The sequence below is a fragment of the Aethalodelphis obliquidens genome, unplaced genomic scaffold (assembly GCF_003676395.1).
Source record: "Aethalodelphis obliquidens isolate GAN/ISIS:26980383/991018 unplaced genomic scaffold, ASM367639v1 scaffold90, whole genome shotgun sequence".
NCBI classification, from domain to species: Eukaryota; Metazoa; Chordata; class Mammalia; order Artiodactyla; family Delphinidae; genus Aethalodelphis; species Aethalodelphis obliquidens.
In genome coordinates, this window is record NW_020838034.1 from 2055563 (window position 1) to 2082375 (window position 26813).

The window sequence follows — 26813 nt, forward strand, 5'->3', positions numbered from 1 at the left end:
ACACACAAAAATACATTTGTATGATTATATGAAACATCCAGAAATGGCAAATCTATAACGGCAAAAGTAGATCAGTGGTTGGCTGGTGTTAGAGGTAGGAACAGGGTTTACCTGTAATCCCCCAGGAAGAATCTTTTGGGGATGATGTAAATGCTTTAAAACTGAATTGTGATGACTGCACAACTCTTTATTTACAAGATCATACACTTAAGATGGATGTAAGTGACACCTCAATATCATTTACTGTATATAAATAATACCTCAATAAGGGTGTTAAAAAGAAAAAAAACTGCAGTCAGATTTCTTCCTTCCCTCTATTCTTCAACGGGTTCATACCTTCATCAAGGTCTGAGACTCTCCCAGCCTCTTCTGGTTTCCCGAGACATTCCCACACAGGCATTTCCCCAATAAAGCACATGCATGTATAATCCTACTTGGTGTTTGCTTCTGGCATATAGTATATTGTCTTCAAGAGACAAATTAAAGTTGCGAGTCAAAAAAAAGATACACTGTGCAAACACTAACCAAAAGAAAGCTGGTTCATCTATATTACTATCGAAGTAGATATTAAGGTAAAACAGCATTATTTGAGAAAAAGAGGGATAGCTTATAATGGTGGAAGTTTCAATCCATCAGGAAAATAAAACTGTAAAGTAGTATGCAGTAATAACATAGCCTAAGAAATTAAAAACTGACAAAATTACAAGGAGATAGACAATCATAGCAGGAGAGTTAATATACTTCAGTGGGAGAAGATATTTTCAACACAAGTAACTGACAAAGGGCTTGTATTCAGAATAAAGTACTTACTCCTACAAATGGTTGAGATGACCCAAAAGAAAAATGGGCGAGAGACTTGAACATGCACTTCACAAAAGTGGCTATTCTAATGGTGATAAACATAAAAAGGTGCTCTCAATCTCACTAATCAGGAAAACTAAAACCAATGATATGGACTAAAAATTTTTAATGGTGGCAAGGTTATGGAACATCACCTGCAAACACTCCTACACTGGTGGTGAAACTAAATTTAGAAAAGTTTGGTGTTATTTACCATATTCATACATTCCCATCCTTATGATCCAACAATTACACTCCTAGGTATATACACAACAGAAATGTGTGCATGTCCACATGCACAAGAATGTTAACTGTAGCACCTAATAGCCCCAAACTGGAAACAATTCCAAAGTCCATTATCAGCAGAGTAGATCATTTGAGGTATATTTCTACAATGGCATTCTGAAGCAATGAAAATGAACTGTAAGTATATGCAAGAACAGGGAAGAAGTTAACAATATTGAGCAAAAGGCAGACGCAAAAGAATATGTACTCGGATTGACTTACATTATATACATAGATAGCGCGAGCCAGTCCACAGGGTTAGAAGTCAGGAAGGCTGAGTTTTGGACAGGAAGGAGAGGACACATGTGAGGCTTTAAGGTAGCGTCTAGTTTTCTGGCAAGGTTTTATTTTTTGCCTGAGTCGCTATTAGCCAGCAGAAGTATCCTATGAAAAAAGGCACAACAGCTGCAAGAGCCGTCAGCAGTAGGTAGGAGAATCTTTAGTGAGTCGCACCAGGAACCCCACGGGGGTTGCAGAGAACCCAGCACCAAGAACGCTCCAGCACGGCGCTTGAGCCCTAGTGCCCACAACTTCCGGCCTGCGCCACTGCGCCCCGCCCCTCGACAACAACGACTGATAAGCAAGACTGTTCCACGCCAGGAAGAGGCGGGGTATGAAGAGCGGGGTCATTAAAGCCCAACGAATCGTTTATCCTATGGGAAAGGATGTGTTTATGGGCCAATAGGACGCCGGGACTGAGGCCCCACCCACAAGCCTGCTGAGCCAATCGGCAAGGAGCAGCGAGTGGGCAGGCTGTGGCTGTGCTACCCAGCGGAGCCGCGCAGCATGGCGGGGCGTCCCCGGGAGGTGCTCACTTTGCAGTTGGGACATTTTGCAGGTTTCGTGGGAGCGCACTGGTGGAACCAGCAGGTAAGGTCTCTGGGCGGCTGCCTCAGCTGAACCTTTCCGGATCTCCAGTCCTTGCCTCCGGCCTGTTCCTCTCGCCACCCGAGTCCAGTCCTTCCTCTGTGCCTCCCCAGGATGCTGCGCTGTGCAGGCCGACCGATGCCAAAGAACCGCCGGGAGAGCTGTGCCCCGACGTCCTGTACCGGACCGGCCGGACGTTACACGGCCAAGAGACTTACACGCCGAGACTCATACTCATGGATCTGAAGGGTTAGGTGGTGGCTGGAGTCAGCCAATTCCCAGTGTTCTCCTTCGCGTGTGGAGTCTCTAGCATCTGTTCGCGTCAAGATCCTTGACCCCGACTATACTAGGCTGAAGGACCAGAGATGAGGAGCCCCAAGGAGGGCTAACCACAGTATGCCAACACCTGAGGGGACGCAAGAAAGCAAAATTTTATTCCGTTCAAGAGCTATCTCTGGAATGGGCTACTTGTCCCCTAGACACAGTGAGATGAACTGTGGCGCTCCCGTAGAACCACTGGGTGTGGTCTTTGCCCAGGTCCCAAAGCTAAGGACTAAGCTGGGAAATGAAGGATGGAATCTACATTCTCCTAGGCAAGGGTTTTTTTCAACCCATGTCTAATCAAGAAAGCTTGGAAGGGCCAAGTGCTGGAGTGATGATGACAGCAGGTTGTCAGGTGATCAGAGGAAGGTTAGCTGAACGACTGGAGGGACAGGGCTTTACCTAACATTGTCTGTTATTTTTGTACAGGTAGTCTGAGCTCCCTAAAACAAGAAGGTGGACTCTACAAGGACAAGCAGCTAGATGCTGCAATAGCATGGTACTTGTGATGTTTGGAAAGGAGTTGGGAAGGAGCATAGCAAGCTGGAGAACTCAGGGAAACTGACACTATGATCAATCTCCAATTTCTTTCAGGCAAGGGAAGCTCACCACACACAAAGAGGAAATCTATCCCAAGAACCCTTATCTCCAGGACCTCCTGAGTGCAGAGGTGAGGGCCTCTGCCCTGAACTTTTAAGCCCAGTGCTACAACCAGAGTGCCTCCACTGGGGCAGAGAAAAAGAGAATTTTAGCCATCTTAAATGCCCTAGAATGGTATTTTGAGGAAAAGCACTTTTTTCTCCTACTAAAGGACTGTGAGTACGTGAACGGAAAGGAAGTTGTAGGGTGTGGCCAGCAAAATCAGGGAGGATAAATCAACTTTTGCGTCTAGACGGCCTGGACCTAAATGTAGATTTTCTCATCCCGCCCAGGGAGTGCTGAATAGTGATGGTATCTGGAGGGTCAAATCCATTCCCAATGGCAAAGGTGAGACTTCTCCAGATACTGCAAAATGGGGAGTGGGGCAGAGCAGGAACATGGAGAAAGGTACGTTTCCTCTGCTTTTTCTTCAGGTCCCCCACCATTCACCACCGCTACAACTCCAAAACCAGTTATCCCCACAGAGGGCAGCATCAGAGTCTGGTCAGACTTTCTCAGAGTCCATCTCCATCCCCGGAGCATCTGTATGATTCAGAAGTACAACCATGATGGGTATGGAGGGCCCCAGAGGCTGTGAGGCAAGAAACTGGGTCCCCACTAATGTTGGATGAGGCTCTTGAGGCCATCTTCCCTGCCCTCCTCCAATACAAGAGCTCTTGGGCGGAGGGATGGAAGTGGGGGAGTCCTGTAAATCCTGGACTGTGTTTATGCATGGCAGGGAAGCAGGTCGCCTGGAGGCTTTTGGCCAAGGGGAGAGTATCCTGAAGGAACCCAAGTACCTGGAAGAGCTGGAGGACAGGCTGCACTTCTACGTGGAGGAATGCGACTACCTGCAGGTAGCTGCGTGGCATCGCGGGCACTTGGGTAGAAACTCCCCTCATCCTGCTGACTTTCGCCATTCACCTCTCTCCAGGGCTTCCAGATCCTGTGTGACCTGCACAATGGCTTCTCTGGGGTAGGCGCCAAGGCCGCAGAGTTGCTACAAGACGAGTATTCAGGGCGGGGAATAATAACCTGGGGCCTGCTCCCTGGTCCGTACTGCCTCGGGGTGAGTAGTTCTTGTGGGGAGAAACGGTCACAGGGTAAGGAGGGAGAAATGAGGATAGCCCAGTGAGAAAGTTGGTTCAAACAAACTACTCTCATTTCTTTCACCAGGAGCCCCAGAAAAACATCTACCGTCTGCTAAACACAGCTTTCGGTCTGGTGCACCTGTCTGCTCACAGCTCTCTGGTCTGCCCCTTATCCTTGGGTGGGAGCCTGGGGCTGCAACCTGAGCCACCTGTCAACTTCCCTCACCTGCAATATGATGTAAGGCTCCATGCTCTTGTTCTGACTGCAGCTAGTGACAGGGCAACACACACATGCGCACGCGCACACGCTCGCCAAGTCAGCCTTTATCTGCTACTGGCTCTATTCTTGAAGCCTCAGCTTGAACTCGGCTCTGATGTGGCCTCTTAGATGACATTGTCCTATGCTTATCCAGCCCTGGGCCAAACACACCCCTGCTTTGTCCCAACGCATGCGGGCCTCTCTGCCATTACTATTCTGCCTCCACACTCTCTTTTCCACACCCAGAAGGCCAAGTGCTCTTCTCTGTATCCTCTTTACAGGCCGCTCTGCCCTTCCACTGTGGCGCCATCCTGGCTACAGCCCTGGACACAATCACTGTTCCTTATCGCCTATGCTCCTCACCAGTTTCCATGGTTCATCTGGCTGATATGCTGAACTTCTCTGGGAAAAAGGTATTAAGCTTTGTGAGGAGATGGGTCAGAGCTGAGAAAAAGCTCTGTAACTTGATTTCTTCCTTACCTTTAGGTGGTCACAGCAGGAGCAACCATCCCCTTCCCCTTAGTTCCAAGCCAGTCCCTCCCTGATACGCTGATGCAGCTTGGAGAGGCCACCCCATGGACCCCACTGTCTGCATGTGGGGACCCTTCTGGAACGTGCTGCTTTGCCCAGTCCGTGGTGCTGAGGGGTCTAGACAGAGCATGCCACACCAGGTGAGGGCTGGTGGTCCTTAGGAGCCCTTGTCAGACTTTTGTTTCACATCCTTTTCTCATACCTCTGGGTGTTCTAATGGCACTGCCCTGCTCGCCTTCCCTCTGGGCCACTTAAAAGAAAACAGGGGCTTCCCTGGTGGCGCAGTGGTTGAGAGTCTGCCTGCCCATGCAGGGGACACGGGTTTATGCCCCGGTCTGGGAAGATCCCACATGCCGCGGAGCGGCTGGGCCCGTGAGCCATGGCCGCTGAGCCTGTGCGTCCGGAGCCTGTGCTCCGCAGTGGAAGAGGCCACAACAGTGAGAGGCCCGCGTACAGCAAAAGAAAAAAATGAAAACAAAGGCTGTGAGCATCCCGATCAGCTGATGGCCTGAGAACCTAAGTCCTAGTTTCTCATTCATGCTGCCACAGATTAAAGGTTGTTTTGGCTTTGTTCTGGCAGTCAGCTCATCCCAGGGACACCCCTGCCCTCCCCCCTCCATGCGTGCACCACCGGGGAAGAAGTCTTGGCCCAGTACTTGCAGCAGCAGCAGCCTCGAGTCAGGAGGTCAGTATAATGCTTGCCCCCGCTCTCCTCCCAGACCTGCCACCTCCCCTGACTTCTTCTCACTCAGCTGCTGTCCTCTTGCCCCACAGCTCTTCTCATCTGCTGCTGACTCCCTGTAAGGTGGTTCCTCCTTACCCCTACCTCTTCTCCTCAAGCCTCAGCCAGCAGGGTTTGGTTCTGGATGGTCCCCCAACAGGGGCAGGTATGTAGGAGGTGAAGAAAACCAAGAGGTTTTCAAGCATGGGAGAGTTTTACTATACCCCTTCCTGGATAAGGTACTTGGGAAATTCCCAGTTTAACACTCCTTTATTCACCCTATGGCTCCTGAGAGAAGTGTTCTTCCTCTGGAGTGCTGGTATACAAAGGGGAGAGGACACAAAATTTATTGAGTTTACTATATAATCAAGTCTACCAGAGGCCCAGACTTCCCTGTGTGTGCAACAGACCGAGGGTAGAACAGTGGTCCATTCAGAGGGTTCCCGTTTCCCTCCCTCCACAGCAGTGGAGAGCATCCCAGTGCTCGGGGCCCTCTGCTCCTCTTCATCCTTGAACCGGACCCTGGGAGATTTGGCCAAAGATCTCGCCAGACTCGACCTGCGGCGCTGGGCCAGCTTCATGGACGCTGGAGTGGAACAGGATGACCTAGAGGAGACGCTGCAGGAGCTACGCAGCCTGGCCCAGTGCTACCAGAGTGGCGACAGCCTCATGGACTAAAGCTCCAAGAAAAGGAAAGAGCTAGTTTACAATAAAAACTGCTGGATGCAGGAGCTCAGTGTCTTTGGACTGGCTACACCAACATACGCATTTATCACATTTAGAAACACTGTGATCAGATCACACAACAATAAATATGTACCACCAGACAAAAAAGAAAAGAAAAAAACACACAGAAAAGGAACTGGGCTGCACTCTCCCTCAATGTTCTTTACAACGTAGATTTCTAAGGTCTTCATAAAAGACACACAGGATGGCAGGGCCATCCAACCCCCAGCCTGCCGTTGTCCTTGTCCCTGGCCCCCTGCTCCGCCAGCTCCTCACACTGAGCTCAAGGGTTTTACAAGCAAAGTACAGCCAGCCTTCCCCCGATCAGGGTGCCTGTTGGATTCGATCCTGTGCAGATGACACCCTCACGCTCCCAGGGTCTCACTCATCCAGCTCTTCCTCAGACAGAAGGTCCCCGTGGTCAGACAGCTGGTCTGTATTGCTGGTACTGGTCGCATCGTCCTCATCCTCGGAGCTGGCCTCGCAGGCTGTGTGGAAAAGCTGCATGAGTTCTCGAAAACGATGGGAAACCTAGAAGGAGAGGAGGAGGCTTGCGTTCACCTTTCTGAAGTTAGTAACATTTTAACATTTACTAAGCACTATATACCAACTTGAACAGTCTTGTTTGTTCTACACAGTAAGGCGGTGAGGGCTGTGCCCTCCTTACAGATAAGGAAGCTCGGGTTAAAAGGCTAAACATTTTGCCCAAAGTCACATTCCTTCTAAAAACAAAACTAGAATGCAGTCCCTGGGGCTTCTACCTCAAAATTCAATGCCCTCTCTCTTCTAGAGCTACGACTAACCACGCTGACAAGCCAAGGTTTTCCTCAGGGCAGACCTTTATAATCACCAATCACCTCTGAGTTGGCCAACCTGTCCTCTTCCTTTCCTTGGTTCCTCTGGAGCTTGAAGCTCTAGCAGAGTTTCCCCTACTTACCTCAGTAGGGGTCTTATTTCCCAGCTGCTGGGAGATGATGCTAAAAGTCTGCGGCTGTGCTCCTTGCTCCTGGCACATGGTCAGGATCACACGGTCAGCTTCCCTGGAATCCACATAAGGCAATTAATCTAAACCAGTAACATGGGTGTGCTCCATGCACTTCCTAAACACGCTCACACATCCATCCCCACCTACCTTGTCCACAGGACAACCTTTTCCCCCGTGGAGCTGACCTTGCTGTTGTTGGCACACACTGTAGCTTCTGTGGCCTTCGTCTGTGTCTCCCCCACTGGACCCTTTCCCTGTATTCCACTGTCTTTAGCCAAACCTCCTCTAGGGGCTTTGGGAGAAGTCTCTGAGGTGTCAGTACCTAATGAAGAAGATCCATGGACAGGAGACACCCCGTCCGCTGTCACCCCAGCTCTACTGGAAGGCAGCCAGCTCTCCTGAGTATCTGGTTTCCCAGACACCTGTCTTCCCCCTAAGTCTGCGGTCCTTGAGGAAACAGGACTCGGGAAGGAAGCAGGGGGTTCAACGGTTCCGGGCAATTTCTCAGTTTCTGAAGCATTCCAGACCAGCATGGAAGCCTGTGACTCATGTCCTGGCTTATGGCCCTCGCCCTCATCCTGAAGTCTGGGGGATGCCCTGGGGCAGGAGAGAACCTCAGGCCCAGCCTGGTTACTCCTAACAGCGCACAGCACAGTTCCAGTTTTGGAGGGAAGCTGAGGAGTCTCTGGTGAGCAGGGCGGTGGGCCATCGAGGAGGAGCTGGTCTGTAAAAGTCACTTCTTGAGGAGACAGCAAAGTGCTCCCTGCTGCCAATCCTGTTTAGGAGGAAAATAAGGATCTAAGGGTATGGACAGTGTAACAATGCATCTAAGGACACAAATTACCACGGGGTCACTCTGGCAAGCTACCATGATAAAGTTCTAAGGTCCAAGAGTGAGGTGAGGGTGGGGGCTAGGGTCACTTATATAAAGATATGAAGTCCGACTGCCAAAGCTGAGGATGGCTGAGGCTTTAGGAATGCAGACCACAGAGGATATGGAGACAAGGGGAAGGGGTTCAGGAATGGGAACACAAGAAGAAAATGCTGGAACTTCCTGGTGGCGCAGTGGTTAAGAATCCGCCCGCCAATGCAGGGGACACGGGTTCAAGCCCTGGCCCAGGAAGATCCCACATGCCGCAGAGCAACTAAGCCCGTGAGCCACAGCTACTGAGCCTGCGCTCTAGAGCCCACGAGCCACAACTACTGAAGCCCGTGTGCCTAGAGCCCGTGCTCCGCAACAAGAGAAGCCACCGCAATGAGAAGCCTGCGCACTGCAAGGAAGAGTAGCCCCACTCGCGTAACTAGAGAAAGCCCGTGCGCAGCAACAAAAACCCAACACAGCCAAAAATAAATAAATTTATATTTAAAAAAAAAAAAGAAAATGCTGGATTGTGTCGATTTGTAGCACTCTTATTTCTGCAAGAGGATTGAGGCCACAGGAAAGAAAATTAAGGCTGGACAGTAAGGATTTCCTACTGGTTTATTAGTAAAAGAGGTGGTAGTCCATCCCTGAAAAGACTAATAGGGCTTCCCTCGTGGCACAGCGGTTGAGAGTCCGCCTGCCGATGCAGGGGACACGGGTTCGTGCCCCGGTCCGGGAAGATGCCACATGCTGTGGAGCGGCTGGGCCCGTGAGCCATGGCCGCTGAGCCTGCGCGTCCGGAGCAACGGGAGAGGCCACAACAGTGAGAGGCCCGCGTACCGCAAAAAAAAAAAAAAGAAAGAAAGAAAAGAAAAGAAAAGACTAATATTATCCAGGCTCAAAGACGTTCTTGCTTGAAGTATGTGAGAATGAGACAGAAATAAAGGGAGAAAGGCTGGGCTGGCAGCTGGCTCACTCACCTGGAACAGGCATCTCTCCCTTTCTGGTACTCCTGCCAGTCCTGCTCTGGGTTGCCTCAGGGCTTTCTCGCTCTTCTGGGGTTTCCTCCTCCATCACGTCCTTGCCCTGCCCAGCTTCCTTAGCACCAGGCACGGGACTGGCCTCTCCATGGGGGCTGCCGCCTACCAACTCATGGGGCTCCTTGCTCTTGTAGGATTTGCTGTCACAGACCTGCAGGGATGGCCTTCTGGGTCAAGGGTCTTCTGACCCCTTTTGTCTTAGGGGCCGACCAAAGGAAGAAACCTTGCCATGATGCTCAGCAAGTCAACCAACATGCATGCCTGCTCCAACAATTGTAAATGGCCCAAAAAAGAGTGCTGGATTCTACCAATCCTCTAACCAAGGATTGTACTTCTGCTGCCAACCAACCCTACTTTAGAGAACCAGCATTACCTTTAGGCTATTTTCCTCACACAGGTTTGTTTCATTAAAAAAAAAAATCTAAGAGGGAAATATATGAACTGGTTGATTCTTCCCTATTCCAAAAGCTTCACCTACAAGATTCTCTTTAAAAAGCAAAATCCATTATACATATATTTTTAAAGATTCTATTTATTTTGCATACAAACACTAATGTGTATGTGTACGGCATATTACTTATCCCCATGTAATCTTTTTAGGAATTCAATAAGGTACACATCTGTGGTAGCAAACAATACCCCAAACAGCAAGGCAACCTGGGGGTTGCCCTAGGCAGCTCCGATACCCCTTGGTACCAGTTCCCTCCTCACCTTGCTGCTGCAGTGGCTACAACTTCTCCTCTTGCTCTTCTTCATCTTGGAGTCAGGACCTCCCTCATGGCAGCAGCAGGCACAGTCCTTGGCCCCATCTGGCCACTCAGCCTCCTAGGAGACACTTGGGCTTGGTTAACTGCCAAGCATTTTTGGTACCAATAGAGGGAGCTAAGTTGTGAGCCACCTGAACAAGCCTGCCCCCTGACCCCCTTCCCCGCTTCCTTTCTCTTTCATTATACACCATCTCTTCACGTTGCCTGGGGAAATCAATGCCCAAACTCAACTAAAGCCTACTATGAATCCCTGAAACAATCTGTAAATGACCCAAAGACTGACATATCCCAGTTGTCCAGATGTTTCAAGAAATATTTAAGTGCAATATGATCTGAGGCAAAGTCACTGGAGAGCTCCCTCATGAGATATGATCTACTCACTCGTCTGTCTTTGTTTCTGTCTCCCTGTTCCCTGAGCTCTCCCCTCTCCTCCAATCCCCTTGAGAGGGCTTTGTACATATGGAAGGCTCACTCAATGATACTCTCTGTTCAACAAACCCAAGACATAAGCACCATTACTATCCCCACTGACAATTAAGAAACTGAAACAAAGAGAGATTAAATAAATCGCCCAAGGTCATTCAGCTACTAAGAAGCAGTTTTCCCGAAGAAAGAGTACAAGACATGTAGTAAAGGGAAATGGACTAAAAAGACTACTTCTTGAAGAGCAATAGACAGCAGTGAGTACAAGCAGACTCTGGAGCCAGACAACGCAGGCTCAGATCCTAGCACTGCCCCTGATTAAACAGGAGACCCTGGCAATGGCCCCTCTCTGTAATTCCGTTTCCTCTTCTATAAAATGCAAACAAGAGCAATCTTTTCATAGGGTTATTGTGAGAGTTCAACGAGTGAATAGTCCATGTAAAATATAAGAGACACGTGATACTTTGGAACACAGCTCAGTATTAGCTGTTGTCATTATTATTAAAATGATGAATCCTGGTTTTTTTTTTTTTCACAAGAACATAAAGGAAGAAGACCCAGCGACAAGAGAAATAGCTCTGAGCTAGAGAAACAGATCCTTCTAATGAGGCAGTCATGGGTGGGACCTCTTCAGAAGCTGCACCGTTCTTCCCATGGGCTCTGCATGTCCACAGCAGCCTGACCTTTGGTTCCTGCTCCATGACTGCCTCAGATCACAGAGGCTTTTGCACCACCCTAAGCCAGAGAACCACTCAGACAGAAAACTCAAGGCTTGATTCATGAAAGATGGATAATCCCCAACAACCTGGTGTACCTTATCATGATTTTGGACCCCAATCTCTTTTCTTCTTTTGTTCTTTGAGGCTGTGGGTATCTTGGGAGGTTCCTCTTCCTCTTCCACATCAGGCAGTGCCACTTCTTCAAAGCCATCAAACTGGGGAGGAGTTGGTGCCACTCAACACAGACTCTGGGCAGATATCCCTCCTACACATGGCCTTCCCCCTTCACAACCCTACAGCAGCCTCACAGCCTGTACCTCATACTCTTTCTCCTCAGTCCAATTGATCTCTTCAAAGTCACCCATACGGCTAGCTGCTGGGCGCAAATGGTCAAAGAAGATGGAGAACTCATCCTGTAGGTGGTCATGGCCTTTGAGGAGCTGCCACATCTGTGTCTTGAGCTGGGGAGAGTTGCAGAAGGAAAGATAAAGTCTCCAGAGCCTCTCTAGGCCACCATTCCAAATCAATCCCACATACTTCTGGGTTCTACTTTCCTAGTTAACTGGGAGACACACAGAAGCCTCTCTTTGATAGCTAAGAACTCTTAAACTTCCTCTCCCTCCTTACTTGCCTACAAAGCAGGGGTACAGGCAGACCTCATTTTAGTGTCTTTCCTTTACTACACCTCATAGATACTGTGTTTTTTTACAAACTGAAGGTTCATGACAACGCTGTGTCGAGCAAATCTATCAGGACAGGGCTTCCCTGGTGGCGCAGTGGTTGAGAGTCCGCCTGCCGATGCAGGGGACTTGGGTTCGTGCCCCGGTCTGGGAAGATCCCACATGCCGCGGAGTGGCTGGGCCCATGAGCCATGGCCGCTGAGCCTGCGCGTCCGGAGCCTGTGCTCCGCAACGGGAGAGGCCACAACAGTGAGAGGCCCGCGTACCGCAAAAAAAAAAAAAAATCTATCAGGACCATTCTTCCAACACCATTTGCTCATTTCATGTCTCAGTGTCACATCCTGGTAATTCTCACAGTATTTCAAAATTGTTCGTTATTATTATATTTATTATGGCGATCTGTGATCAGTGATCTTTGACATTACTACTGTAATTGTTTGGGGGCACCATGAACCACACCCATATGAGAAGTGAAGAACTTAAAAAATAAAACGCTGTATGTGTTCTGACTACTCCATTGACCAACTGTTCCCCCATCTGTCTCCCTCTCCTTGGGACCCCCTATGCCTGAGACAATTAGGCCAATTTCAGTTGAACACTTAGGCCCTACGAAGCCTCAAATTGTTCAAGTGAAAGGTACAGTCGCACATCTCTCACTATAAATCAAAAGCTAGAAATGGGGCTTCCCTGGTGGCGCAGTGGTGGAGAGTCCGCCTGCCGATGCAGGGGACACAAGTTCGTGCCCCAGTCTGGGAAGATCCCACATGCCGCGGAGCAGCTGGGCCCGTGAGCCATGGCCACTGAGCCTGCGCGTCCGGAGCCTGTCCTCCGCGGCGGGAAAGGCCACAACAGTGAGAGGCCCGCGTACCGCAAGAAAAAGCTAGAAATGATTAAGCTTACTGAGGAAGGCATGTCTAAAGTCAAGACAGGCCAAAAGCTAGGCCTCTTGTGCCAAACAGTTAGCCAAGCTTTGAAAGCAAAGGAAAAGTTTGTGAATGAAATTAAATAGTGCTACTCCAGTGAACACACAACTGATAAGAAACTAAAGCAACCTTATTGCTGATATGGAGAAAGTTTTTGTAGTCTAAGATCAAACCAGAATATCAAACCAGTGACAACATTCCCTTAAGTCAAAGCCTAATCCAGAGCAAGGCCCTCTCTTCAGTTCTATGAAGGCTGAGAGAGGTGAGGAAACTGCAGAATAAAATTCTGAAGCTAGAAGAGGTGGTTCATAAAGTTTAAGGAAAGAAGCCATCTCTACAACATAAAAGTGCAAGATGAAGAAGCAAGCGCTGATGTAGAAGCTACAAGTTATCCGGAAGATCTAAGATAATTAATGAAGGCAGCTACACTAAACAACAGATTTTCAGTGTACAAAAAAGCCTTTTATTGGAAGAAGATGCCATCTAGGACCTTCATAGCTAGAGAGGAGAAGTCAATGCCTGGCTTCAAAGCTTCAAAGAACAGGCTGACTCTCTCTTGTCAGGGGCTAATGCAGCCAGTGACTTTAAGTTGAAGCCAGTGCTCATTTACCATTCCAAAAATCCTAGGGTCCTTCCGCATTATGCTAAATCTACTCTGCCTCTGCTCTTTTAAATGGAACAACAGGGACATCCCTGGTGGCGCAGTGGTTAAGAATCCGCCTGCCAATGCAGGGGACACGGGTTTGATCCCTGGTCTGGGAAGATCCCACATGCCGTGGAGCAACTAAGCCCATGTGCCACAACTACTGAGCCTGCGCTTTAGAGCCCATGAGCCACAACTACTGAGCCCTCGTGCCACAACTACTGAAGCACACGTGCCTAGAGCCCGTACTCTGCAACAAGACACTGTGATGAGAAGCCCGCGCACCACAACGAATAGTAGCCCCCGCTCGCCGTAACTAGAGAACACCTGCGCACAGCAATGAAGACCAAACGCACCCAAAAAATTTTTTTAAATTATTAAATAAATAAATAAATGGAACAACAAAGCCTGGATGAAAGCACATCTGTTGACAACATGGTTTACTGAACATTTTAAGCTCACTGTTGAAACCTATTGCTCGGGAAAGAGTCCTTTCAAAATATTACTGCTCAGTGACAATGCACCTGGTCACCCAAGAGCTCTGATGGAGGTGTACAAAGAGATTAATGTTGTTTTCATGCCTGCTAGCATAACATCCATTCTGCAGCCCATGGATCAAGGAGTAACTTTGACTTTCAAGTCTTAGTACTTTAGAAATACATTTCATAAGGCTACAGCTGCCACAGATAGTGATTCCTCTGATGGATCTGGGCAAAGGAAATTGAAAAGCTTCTGGAAACGATTCACCATTCCAGATGCCATTAAGAACATTCGTGGTTCATGGGAAGAGGTAAAAATAGTCAACATTAACAGGCGTTTGGAAGATGTTGGTTTCAACTCTCACAGATGACTCTGAGGGGTTCAAGACTTTAGTGGAGGAAGTAACTGCTGATGTGGTAGAAACAGCAAGAGAACTAGAAATAGAAGTAGAGCCTGAAGATGGGATTAAATTGCTGCAATCCCATGACAAAACCTGAACAGATAAGGAGTTACTTCTTGCAGATGAACAAAGAAAGTGGTTTCCTGAAATCTACTCCTGGTGAAGATGTTGTGAAGATTGTTGAAATGGCAACAAACGATTTAGAATATTATATAATACTACTACATAATATTACATAAACTTAGTTGATAAGGCAGTGGCAAGGTTTGAGAGGACTGACTCCAATTTTGAAAGAAGTTCTACTGTAAGTAAAATGCTATCAAACAGCATTGCAGGCTATAGAGAAATCATTCATGAAAGGAAGGGCCAATCGATGGAGCAAACTTCCTTGTTGTTTGAAACTGCCATATCCACTCCAGCCTTCAGCAACCACCACCTTGATCAGTCAGCACCATCAACACTGAGGCAAGACCCTCTGGCAGCAAGAAGATTACAACTTGCTAAAGACTCAGATGATGATTAGCATTTTAATTAATTATTTATTTTTGGCTGCGTTGGGTCTTGGTTGCTGTGTGCAGGCTTTCTCTAGTTGCAGCGAGTGGGGCCTACTCTTCGTTGCAGAGCACGGGCTTCTCATTGCAGTGGCTTCTCTTGTTGTGGAGCACGGGCTCTAGGTGTGCGGGCTTCAGTAGTTGTGGCACGCAGGCTCAGCAGTGGTGGCTCGCAGGCTTAGTTGCTCCGCGGCATGCGGGATCTTCCCAGACCAGGGCTCGAACCCATGTCCCCTGCATTGGCAGGTGGATTCCTAACCACTGCGCCACCAGGGAAGCCCAGCATTTTTTTTTAATTGAAGTACAGTTGATTTACAGATGGTGAGCATTTTTTACTTAACATGTGTAAATTTTTTAGAGCATAATGCTATTGCATACTTAATAGACTAAGGTATAGTGAGTCTATAGTGAGGTATAGAGTTAAACATAACTCTTACATGCACTGTGTAACCAAAACCTTCGTGTGACTCACTTTATTGCAATATTCTCTATAACAATATTCTCTATATAATAACTCTATTGTGGTGGTCTGGGACTGAACCTGCAATATCTCCAAGGTATGCCTGTATATTTTTTTATCGAAGTATAGACGATTTACAATGTTGTGTTAGTTTCAGGTGTATAGCACAGTGATTCAGTTTACACACACACACATTCTTTTTCAAATTCTTTTCTCTTAGAGGTTATTACAAAATATTGAGTATAGTTCCCTGGGCTATACAGTAGGTCCTTGTTGGTTATCTATTTTATACAGTGTGTATATGTTAATCCCAAACTCTTAATTTATCCCTCCCCCGCCCCCTTTTTCCCTTTAGTAACCATAAGTTTGTTTTCTATGTCTGTGGATCTATTTCTGTTTTGTAAATAAGTTCATTTGTACCTTTTTTTTTCTTTAAGATTCCACATATAAGCGGCATCACATGTTATTTGTCTTCGTCTGTCTGGCTTACTTCACTTACTATGACAATCTCTAGGTCCATCCATGTTGCTGGAAATGGCATTATTTCATTCTTTCTTATGGCTGAGTAATATTCCATTGTATATATATACTACATCTTCTTTATCCATTCCTCTGTCCATGGACATTTAGGTTGCTTCCATGTCTTGGCTAGGTATGCCTGTATTATTAACAGGTTTGATTCCCAGTGACACCACTCTCTATCCCTGCCTTACTGATGTCCAGCTCAGGCACTAACTCAAGGAAGAGCAAGGAAGCAGCCCAATCCTCCCAATACCCGCCACGCAGACCATCACTTCCTTCCTCGAACTTCCCTTCCAGGGCACTTACGGCACCCCTAAGCCTGTGAGGAGCAGTCAGGCTTTGGTTTCAGGTGACAACCACCCCACCCCAGTGCTTTATGCTTTAGGTAAGCCTAAAAATTCCTTGCCTTCTTCATCCCCTCCACGAAGTCCACCGCTCAGAAGCAAGAGGATATGGAATAGGTTAGCGAAGGGAGAATGAAGGGCCTAAAGCCCAGGTGACAATGGAAAGGAAGTAGGACAGGAAAGAATACCTCAGTGATCTCCTGGGGCAAGCAGTCTGCACAGCTCTGGAGGACCTTGATAATCTTTTGGTGGTGTGAGGGGTTCTCTGCAAAGCAAATTTCCAGCTGCCGAAGAAACTTGCGACTCTTCTCGAAAGCCTGCTGCTCCTCAAACTACAAGAGTGGAAAGAGAGCAAAAGAGGAGTCATCTATACAGTGTGCGCAGGACTTGAGGGTTCTAAGCGTAAGAAGCAAAAAAAATATGCTAGGGGCATGGGGAATAACAAGGCTCTGGTTTACAACTGTGAGATCATTTTTGGCCGTGCTGCGCAACTTGTGGGATCTTAGTTCCCCAATGAGGGACTGAACCCGGGCCCTGGCGGTGAAAGTGCCGAATCCTAACCACTGGACCACCAGGGAATTCCCTGTGAGATCTTTTTTTTTTTAAAGACTCTAGCATCTATCCACCTTGGGTCACTGGGGTCTACCAACCCAAGAAAACTAAGATGTAAATGAAAGATTCAAGAGTTATACATCTCAAGCTGCTTACTGTTTCATGGATTGTGAGATCAGACACATGTCACGGTTTACAAAGAACTTTCACATATATACTCATTTGATCCGCATAATAATACAGGAAGGGAAGATTATGTATAATCATACCATTACCATTTAACTGCTTTAAGACTCTCAAAATAATCTCATTATATCCTTTATTCCTGTGTTTATCCATCTTGACAGACACCCAGAACTAGTGGGATATTCCTCATGTTCAGACACTTATTCTCCAACATTTCAAATGTCACTTTACCATACAGGCCTTCCCAGACCACCGTGTATAAAACTGCAACATTCTCACTATAAAGCATTATATATATTTTACTGTTTATATATACACTATCATTTTTATTTTATATATATATATATATATATATATTTACAATATATATGTCTTACTGTTTATCACCTAACTTCCCCCATGAGAACATAAGCTCCATGAGAACATAAGCTCCAAGAGGGCAAGGATTTTAGTCTTTTATAATTATTATATCCCTAGTACCTAGAACTTCGCCTGACAAATAGTAGGTACTCAATAAATATTTGTTGAATGAATGCCTGTTTCACAACAGTGAGAAGCAAAGGGCATATGATTTACCTAAGGTCTCCACTGGAAACAAAGGAAAACCCCCCTCATTTTACATGTAAAGAAAATGAGAGAACAGAAGTTGGGAAGATCATCCCTTGAAAAGAAGGAGGCTCTCATGACCTTGGGCTAGGGGAAGGCTATCTGACTGGAAGCAGTCAGGAGACCGGAACAGTGCTGATCAACACTATTCAATCCCAGTCTTGCTCTGACCCAAGAATCCTCGTGTGCTGTCTTTGCCCCTCTACTTACTAATCCACAGGCCAGGGCTTGCTCAGGCAATAGGAAAGCAGCAAAGTCCTTCAAGAGCTGAGGCCAGTCCTGGAGCAGGATTTGCAGGCTCTTGTAGAGATCCACAGCTGTCTGCCTCTGAGTATTTGACTCAAATTCATAGATGACCTGAAGGAAGTCCTCATATTTGCCAGGGATATGCTGCAGGGCTTCTCGGACCTATACAGGAGGACTTTCAATCATCAATACCCTTCCTTTGGGCCCCAACAAGAAACAATGGGACAGAGGGAGGAGGAGGGTTACTGTTAGAGAGCTCTGGAATTATCCTTCAGAGGCTACTCCTCTGACAGGTCCTAAGATCTGTTAATGGAAGACACAGGGCCATGAGCTAGGCACAGCTCTTTTTCTGGCAGTGGGGGATGGAAAAACCTTCATTTTCTAGAGACCAGAGCCCTACCCACAATACCAGGTAAACTTTTCTCTAGCTCACAACCCTAACCTCTCCTTCCTGGTTTCAGCTCGATACTGAGATATATAAGGAGTACTTGGTATGTATATTTCAGCACGGCACCATCTGAGGGTAAATAACACATAAATTAGGAATGTTAGTAAAATATTAGGAGACAAGAAAAACCATGACTATCACTGCTAGTACTCCACTTTGCTGGGGGTATAAAGGAACCAGGTGGTTACCAAAAGAATGAGATAGGGACCACTGCCACCAACAGGTTGGTTCATGACTCTAAAGATCACTGAGGCCCATTTTCTGGCCCGTGTACCAAATGTCTTTCTTTTCAAGACAAGGGCTCAGTAAAGGTCCTCATTAGCCTATCCCCTCACTGATGACGGTAGAAGTCACCTTTCCCCCATTTCTGGGCAAGAGACGGGTAATATGCTAAGGCAGTAATAATAAATCTGCTTAGGACTGAAGCCGGTGTCCTTGTAGTTCTCTCACACAGTTCTTTTGGTAATTCCAGGAAAACAAAGGCAGAGGCATAGAAGGCTGTTGTGCAGCCTGAAAAGCATACTTCATTTTAAAAACACCTCCCCTGAAATAGAAGCAGTCTCAATGAAAGCAACTGGCAGGAACAGGAAGCAGCGTTTGCCTACCCTGGTCAGATAAGCCTGAGCAAAGGCCAAATCCTTCTGCTCCCTGAGTGGATCTCGCTCGAGGATGTCCTCATCATACAGCAACAGCAGCTTGGAGGTGTCCTTGCTGGCCCGGGCCCGACTGCCCCGCTTGTTGCGAACTCGATGATTGCTCCGGCCCTTTCCAGCAGCTTTGATGTTCTCTCCTTAGAGTACATGTGAAAACAACTGTCTGTCCCTGCAACCTCTACTCTCCCCATCCCACCGCCCCACCCAAATCCCATATTATGTAGTAACTTGGGAGAAAAGCTGTTGGAAAAATGTTATGAGAGGCACGTCTGTCCCCGTCAAGTCAGGCCTATGCGGAGTCGGCAGCATAACTGCATTAACTAGCGTGATAATGAGATACCCAGCTACTGCATACTGAAAATGGAAGTCTAAAAAGAGTGAGTATGGTCTGATGTTGGGCTCTCAAGAGACTATGTCTTGGTGAGGAATAAGCAGTGCTTTCTGAAATGAACATAACTCTTGGCCTCATGCATGACAGATGAATTAAGAACCAGTATAAAAACTTGCATGAACTGAGTACAAATCTAGCAGCTGATGAAAGTCAAATTTAAATTTTATGAGCGTCTCTTCTCTGCAATGGCACCAGGTTAAACATCTGTCTGGGGGAAGGGTGACTGGCAGGGGGGATCCAGAGGATTTCCTCTGGAAACTAGCACCTGTTTTATAAGCTAGCCATTCTGCACATGTCCCTGAGACAATGAGGCCACCTGAGACCCGCCCCCATTCAGGCCTGTCCAACTCACCTGGTGGGGACTTGCTGGTCTCCACTTCTGGAGCAGTCTTGGGGGAGGCAAAGGTGGTAGGAGGCTTCTCAGCAGGGTCTCCAATGGCTTCGTCTGTCATTTCATCCTCTTTCTGCAGGCTTTCCATTCCTTCTGCTTCTTCTTCCTCTTCTTCCTCAGGTTCAGAGTTCTCTTCCTGGGAGTTCTCTTCCTCAGACTCACCCTCCTGACTCATGCGCCTTTCAGATGCAAGCCAAGTCAGTTTCTCCATTGTTTCCTGCAAAACACCCCAAAGAGTGTTCAAGAGAGCTATCTACAGTGGCTGACCAAGTGCTGACTGTACAGACTTTTTCAGGAGAAAACTGAGGTTAATTAACTGATTGGGGGGTGGGAAGCAGATTTTTTTTTGGAGGGTGTTGGGGTTTTTTTTTTTTTTTTTGCTTTTTTTTCTGGCCACGCTGCGCAGCTTGCGGGATCTTAGTTCCCCAACCAGGGATCGAACCCAGGCCCCAGCAGTGAAAGTGCCAAATCCTAACCCCTGGACCACCAGGGAATTCCCAAGCAGTTGTGTTTTGAACGGTCGAGCCTGAAGATAATTTTCTTTTGCCAGGGTCCATACTTATGATTTTTTGGGGGGGTCATTTAAATTGTGCTCAAGTGATTCAATTTAATGTTTAAATGAGTTTAAGTCAGATGTAATAAGTAACATTTCACTCTTTCCCTCTCCTCTCACCTCAAGCCCCAAATTATGTCCCGTGATACCTTAAAAAGTCAAAAATGATTTTAGGACTATCTATAGTACAAAAAGCAAGCAGGCAGCCTATCAGTAAATTAAACCTATTACAGAGTCCACAAAATATTGGAGAACAGTCCCCAACTCTCACCTGGAGTTCCGGGACAGAGAGCACAGATTCCTCAGAAGCTGATGACATCTCATCTTCCTCATCCTGGGTAAGGTCGTCAAAGTCCTCTTCTTCCTCTTCCTCTGGCCCATCCTTCTCTCCTCCAGTTTCTGGCCCAGCTGGGGTCCCCACTGACTGACCATCAACACTGCATAAGTCTTCGGGCTTCCCTGAGGGGCTGCTAAGCACCATTTCAGGGTCAGTGGAGGTCGAAGCATTCCTTGGGGACCCCTTGCTCACATCTCCTGAGTTTCCTTCATCAGCAGGCTCTTGAGAAGCTGAAGGGGTTTTAGCTGGTTGACTCCTCTCCTCCTCCTGTTGTAGGACCGTCTGTTTCTTCACCTCTCTAGGCCCGCTTGACTCCTCACTTGTGAAGCCAGTGTCCAATTCCACAGCATGTTCTTCTTTGATTTCATCACAGCTGTCCTGCTCTGGGGATCCACCAGAGATGTCCTCCCCAGGGTCTTTAGGTTCCATCTTAATGATTTCCTCTAAATCCTCAGGGGAAGTGTTTAGAGATTCTTGGAAGCCCTGAGGCAGTGGTTCTGCAGCCTGCCTCCCCTCCTCTGTTTTCACAAGAGTCCAGCCATAGGCATTGCCCTCTGACAACTGTTCCTGGCACACCCTGTCTGCTGGTGGAGGCCCTGGGCTGTGCTCCTCTTTGGGGAAGACAGCAGCACAGAGAGGAGATAGTTCCTGAGGTTCTAATTTGGGTTCTAAGCCTTGAAAGGCATTTTTCCCCTCAGCCAAAGGACAACCTATGTCCACACTCACTTGGGCTTTATCTTCAGGGGCAGATGGTACAGAAAGATTCACAGAATTGCCAGAAACAATTAAGGGTGGGATGGAGGAGGCCACAAGGGGCTGGTTCAACGGACAGGGGAAGGAAGTAGGGTTAACCAAGAGGGTGGTGATGGGAATGGTCTGAGGACTCTGCGCCACAGTTGCACTGACAGGCTGGATCATGTTGCAGCCACTGCCAAGGCTCACAACCTTCACGGTGGTGGCAGGAACAGTAAAGATAACAGGCGCAGGGTGGATGAGGGGGGCAGGCTTCAGACAGAGAGAGGCCTTGGCCCCCCTTCTCTTTGAGGCTCTCCGTTTCACACATGGCTTTCGAAACTTAGAAGGAGAAAGTGAGGGCAGCATTACCTTGGGCACGGGGGCAGAGGAGAGCAGGGTCTGGGGCTCAGGCTGAGGGAAGCTGGTCCTGGCCTCAGGGGGCGTAGTAGGCAGCGCTGCTGGAGACTCAAAACTATCACCCCCAGGGACCCCCAGTGGAGGGCCACCTGGCACTGTCTGTAAGACAGTGGCCGGCTGGATCACGTGAGGAAGCGGGACCACCATTTTGCTCGGAGGGGCTTCTGACTGAGTTGACCTAGCTGCTGTTTTCCCAGAACTGGAGCTAGGCTGGAGAGAGGGGCTGGGTCTGATGAGGAGGGGCTTCAGGACTGATGACCGCTTCTGTCTCCAGGCCTTCCTAGAAAAACGGTTGGCAACTGGCTTCAGCTTCAGCACTACACCCTTAGGCAGTAGCAATGGGTACCGAGTTTCGCTCCCCAGTTCCGAGCTGCCTTTTCCTAGGCCTGGGTCTGAGGTGATCTCAGTGGTTCCGGTCACATTTCCTACCTCTCTGGCATCATCAGCTATGCGCTGCAGTTCCTCCTGGATAGACGGCAGACTGGCCTATTGGGAACAAGAACACTCGGATCTAGCACATGCCAGAATTTGGTAAAAATAATTGGGCTTTCTGGCCCAGAGATAAACCCACGTACATATGGTCACCTTATCTTTGACAAAGGAGGCAAGAATATACAATGGAGAAAAGACAGCCTCTTCAATACGTGGTGCTGGGAAAACTGGACAGCTACATGTAAAAGAATGAAATTAGAACACTCCCTAACACCATACACAAAAATAAACTCAAGATGGATCAAAGACCTAAATGTAAGGCCAGACACTATAAAACTCTTAGAGGAAAACATAGGCAGAACACTCTATGACATAAATCACAGCAAGATTCTTTTTGACCCACATCCTAGAAAAATGGAAATAAAAACAAAAAAAAACAAATGGGACCTAATGAAACTTAAAGGCTTTTGCACAGCAAAGGAAACCATAAACAAGACGAAAAGACAACCCTCAGAATGGGAGAAAATATTGGCAAACGAAGCAACTGACAAAGGATTAATCTCCAAAATATACAAGCAGCTCATGCAGCTCAATATGAAAAAAAACGAACAACCCAGTCCAAAAATGGGCAGAAGACCTAAACAGACATTTCTCCAAAGAAGACATACAGATGGCCAACAAACACATGAAAGGATGCTCAACATCACTAATTATTAGAGAAATGCAAATCAAAACTACAATGAGGTATCACCTCACACCGGTCAGAACAGCCAGCATCAAAAAATCTACAAACAATAAATGCTGGAGAGGGTGTAGAGAAAAGGGAACCCTCCTGCACTGCTGGTGGGAATGTAAACTGATACAGCCACTATGGAGAACGGTATGGAGGTTCCTTAAAAAACTAAAAAGAGAACTACGATATGACCCAGCAATCCCATTACTGGGCATATACCCTGAGAAAACCGTAATTCAAAAAGATACATGTACCACAGTGTTCACTGCAGCACTATTTACAATAGCCAGGACATGGAAGGAACCTAAGTGTCCATCAACAGATGAATGGATAAAGAAGATGTGGCACATGTATACACTGGATTATTACTCAGCCATAAAAAGGAACGAAACTGAGTTATTTGTAATGAGGTGGATGGACCTAGAGTCTGTCATACAGAGTAAAGTAAGTCAGAAAGAGAAAAACAAATACCGTATGCTAATGCACATATATGGAATCTAAAAAACGGTAATGATGAACCTAGTGGCAGGGCAGAAATAAAGATGCAGACATAGAGAACAGACTTGAGGACACAGGGCAGGAAGGGGAATCTGGGACAAAGTGAAAGAGTAGCGCTGACATATATACACTACCAAATGTAAAATTGATAGCTAGTGGGAAGCTGCTGCATAGCACAGGGAGATCAGCTCGATGCTTTGTGATGACCTAGAGGGGTGGGAGAGGGAAGGTGGGAGGGAGGCTCAAGAGGGAGGGGATATGGGGATATATGTATACATACAGCTGATTCACTTTGTTGTACAGCAGAAACTAACACACCATTGTAAAGCAATTACACTCCAATAAACATATTAAAAGATAATGATAATTGGGCTTTCTAGATATTAGGTACCTTTCCAGGACAGTCTTGAGACATCTTTTTAAGAAGGATTTTTCTGCATGATATCAGATATTTCTAAAAAGACTACGTTCCAATTATATAGTCTAGAAACTCTCCTCTGAATTTCCTTTAAGAAACTAGCATTTTAACCACTATTTTTAAAAGGTTACAGAATCAGGTGGAGACGTGGGAGAGGAAGGGCAACTGAAGAAGATTTCTTAAGTCCTAGTTCTACAACTAAAGCATCAGAGGTGTAAAGTAGCCTTTGACATTTCTGCCGGGTTTCAAGTGACCTTCTACTTCTGACATACTTTGAGGAGGAGGGCTGTACCTTTAACCAGAATGGAAGCCGGTGTTCTTCCCTCTCTACAGGTGGCTTCCACTGATGTGGCTGGATCTCTTCACAGCACTTCATTAAGATGGGCAGCTGTCTGGTCTTCTTATAAAACTGAGCGTGAAGAAATTAAGCATGAGTCACATTCCTTCCAGAAGCACTGCCCTTTGTCAGGGTAGGGAGTATGGTGGGCAGCAGTTTGAGACAGACACACACATATCCATATACACGCAGCCATGAACAGCATATGCTGACTGCTTCTGCATTTCAAATTAAGCTAATCTCTAATTAATAAATATTTTATCATTACTCAATATCTTCTGATGTGCTCCATTCTGGTCACCAGGAAGGGAAAAGTTCAGGTCACAGAGAAAAGGAAGCACATGGTCAGTCATCTTATCTAAAATTTGCTCCTGCCCTGCAGCCGCAGTGAGAGTGCCTTATTAATCCTTATCCTGGCCTATGGAAGCTGCCTTTTAAGCAAATAATGGTGCGAAGGACATTAGAAGGGAAGGAAAGAAGAACAGCAAGACTGAGACTGTTCAGTTTTAAGAGTGAATGAAGAGGGGAATTGAACTTACACTGACAATAAGCGCCAGGTACTGTGCTACAAGCTGAGCAAACAAATAAGGAAGTAATCCCTGCTCTCAAGGAGCTTACAGACCAGTGGGAGAGACAGTCAAGTAGAAACCAATAATGACACTCTGTGTAAGAAAGTATAAAGATGTGCACAAAAAATGACACACAACTCAAACATGAAAATGAAAGATCTTTCTGGAGCAGGTGCAACTACAGAAAAATCTTAAAGAAACAGAGTTTGCTAAATGAAGCAGGGGAGGGCAGAATATAACTCATTTTCAAAATCATGAATGTGTTTAAGGAACCACAAAGAGATCGGTCTGGCTACAACTAAAGGAATGCAAAGAGACTTCAGAAGACAAGTCAGAGGCAGGCAGGAGAGGCCTTCTGTGCCATGCCAGGCAGTCTCAACTCTACGCTGAAGGATTAGATAGAAGTGGCTATGGCAGCAATCTGAAGAATGGAATAAATGGAGCCAGAATTAGAGACACCAGTTATAAAACTACTGCATTAATGCAGGTGTAACTTAATTCAGGTGCCTGAACCAAGGCAGTAGGCAACAGAGTAGGAAATGGAGTAAGAAAACTGAGGACTTGGTGACAGACATACAGACGGGAGTGATCAAGCAGAAGGAGTCGAGTATAACTCCTAGGTTTATGGACTGAGAAAATGGCTAGACAGTAATGTCATACACAAAGAACATACCCAAGCAGGGGTAAGTTGGACGGAGGGGAGTTAGCTGGTGGTGGTGGTGCCAGTGGCAACAACTGGAGGGTGTAGAGGGAGACACAGTTCAGTCTGAGGCATCAGTGAGGCATCTTAGCTAAGAATTCCTTTAAACAGGTGACTTCATTGAGCCGGAGCTCAGGAGAGAAACCCGGACCAAAGACACAGATTTGAAAATTATGAAGAGACAGACAACACCAAAAATCATCAATCTGGATGAGACCACACACTGCAAATTTACTGTGGAACACTGACATTTAAGGGTAGAGCAGGGGAAGAAGAGTTCACGAAAGAGCAGCCTGAGGTAAAAGTCCTAGTATCACAGGAGATAAGAGTATAGGAGTCTGAAGAAGGAATGTGTGAACTCCATTATCAAAGTATCAATGTAACTGCAAAGTTAAACAGGATAAGAGCAGAAAAGTATCCACTGGATAGCCAATCGGGAAATAATTCAAGATCTTTGTGGAGATAATATCCACACTCTCATAGGTTAAAGAGTTAAAGGCGGGGGGACTTCCTTGGTGGCGCAGTGGTTGAGAATCCGCCTGCCAATGCAGGGGACACGGGTTCGAGCCCTGGTCCAGGAAGATCCCACATGCCACGGATCAACTAAGCCCGTGTGCCACAACTACTGAGCCTGAGCTCTGGAGCCTGTGAGCCACAACTACTGAGCCCAAGTGCCTAGAGCCCCTGCTCCACAACAAAGACAAGCCACCACAATGAGAAGCACGCACACCGCAAGGAAGAGAAGCACACGCACCGCAAGAAAGAGTAGCCCCCGCTCGCGGCAACGAACACCCAATGCAGCCATAAATAAATAAATAAATAAATAAACTTATTAAAAAACAAAAGGAGTTAAGTTAAGACAGGCAGATTAAACACATCTATTTGGGTTTGTTCCCTCTTGAATCCCCATGAAAACAACAGAAAGGAAATTTTTAAAGGTAAAAGCCTAAAAGGAGATACAGAATGAGAGAAAAAGTAAAAGCAACAAAATTTTCGGGACTTCCCCGGTGGCGCAGTGGTTAGAAATCCGACTACCAGGCTTCCCTGGTGGCACAGTGATTAAGAATCCGCCTGCCAGTGCAGGGGACAGGGGTTCGAGCTCTGGTCCGGGAAGATCCCACATGCCACAGAGTAACTAAGCCTGTGCACAACTACTGAGCCTGTGCTCTAGAGCCTGCGAGCTACAACTACTGAGCCCACACGCTTAGAGCCCGTGCTCCGCAACAAGAGAAGCCACCGCAATGAGAAGCCTGCGCACCACAACAAAGACCCAACTCAGCCAAAAGTTAATAAATAAAATAAATAAATTTAAAAAAGAAAAGAAAGAAAGAAATCTGACCAGCAATGCAGGGGACACGGGTTCAAGCCCTGGTCCAGGAAGACTCCACATGCTGCAGAGCAACTAAGCCCATGAGCCACAACTACTGAGCCTGCGCTCTAGAGTCTGCCAGCCACAACTACTGAGCCTGCATGCCACAACTACTGAAGCCCATACGCCTAGAGCCCATGCTCCGCAACAAGAGAAGCCACCA

General features: G+C 47.1%; 2 protein-coding genes across 16 annotated transcripts in view; one reads left to right on the forward strand and one right to left on the reverse strand.

Annotated features, from left to right (window-relative positions):
- Positions 1-1863: 1863 nt before the first annotated feature.
- Positions 1864-6381, forward strand: MSTO1 (misato mitochondrial distribution and morphology regulator 1). Of its 5 annotated transcripts, none has more exons than XR_003430421.1 (14): positions 1864-1995; positions 2106-2241; positions 2743-2812; positions 2908-2983; positions 3246-3300; positions 3387-3525; positions 3692-3809; positions 3887-4021; positions 4129-4281; positions 4584-4715; positions 4789-4973; positions 5383-5518; positions 5608-5720; positions 6021-6136. XR_003430421.1 is itself a non-coding variant. In XM_027095191.1 (14 exons), exons 1-14 carry the CDS (start codon positions 1912-1914, stop codon positions 6230-6232), a joined length of 1713 nt encoding a protein of 570 aa, XP_026950992.1. In that variant the 5' UTR covers positions 1864-1911; the 3' UTR covers positions 6233-6381. The 5 variants fall into 5 exon arrangements, 3 of the variants coding, with proteins under 3 accessions (XP_026950992.1, XP_026950991.1, XP_026950993.1); XR_003430420.1 differs by having other exon boundaries at positions 6018-6134; XM_027095191.1 differs by having other exon boundaries at positions 5414-5518; positions 6021-6381.
- GON4L (gon-4 like) overlaps positions 6288-26813 on the reverse strand; it is a 94612-nt gene continuing 74086 nt past the window's right edge. For 3 of the 11 annotated variants that reach the window (XM_027095180.1, XM_027095181.1, XM_027095182.1), the window contains exons 20-32: positions 23968-24084; positions 20377-22080; positions 19514-19769; positions 18723-18907; positions 17634-17831; positions 16268-16411; positions 11394-11537; positions 11172-11291; positions 9879-9992; positions 9108-9318; positions 7413-8040; positions 7218-7320; positions 6288-6811 (exon numbers count right to left, since the gene is read on the reverse strand). In XM_027095180.1, coding sequence (XP_026950981.1) covers positions 6662-6811; positions 7218-7320; positions 7413-8040; positions 9108-9318; positions 9879-9992; positions 11172-11291; positions 11394-11537; positions 16268-16411; positions 17634-17831; positions 18723-18907; positions 19514-19769; positions 20377-22080; positions 23968-24084 — 4074 coding nt within the window. In that variant the 3' untranslated portion in view covers positions 6288-6661. Of the gene's footprint in view, positions 6812-7197; positions 7321-7412; positions 8041-9107; positions 9319-9878; positions 9993-11171; positions 11292-11393; positions 11538-16267; positions 16412-17633; positions 17832-18722; positions 18908-19513; positions 19770-20376; positions 22081-23967; positions 24085-26813 lie in introns of those variants that run through there. The other 8 variants (XM_027095188.1, XM_027095189.1, XM_027095186.1 and 5 more) reach the window with 8 other exon arrangements.

Excerpts from the sequence above, each read along its gene's own strand:
- MSTO1 (XM_027095190.1), top strand. The coding sequence starts at position 1,912 with ATGGCGGGGCGTCCCCGGGAGGTGCTCACTTTGCAGTTGGGACATTTT. Across the intron at positions 2,984-3,245 it reads AGGACCTCCTGAGTGCAGAG|GGAGTGCTGAATAGTGATGG; the intron begins GTGAGGGCCTCT and ends CATCCCGCCCAG. Across the intron at positions 4,716-4,788 it reads TGAACTTCTCTGGGAAAAAG|GTGGTCACAGCAGGAGCAAC; the intron begins GTATTAAGCTTT and ends CCTTACCTTTAG.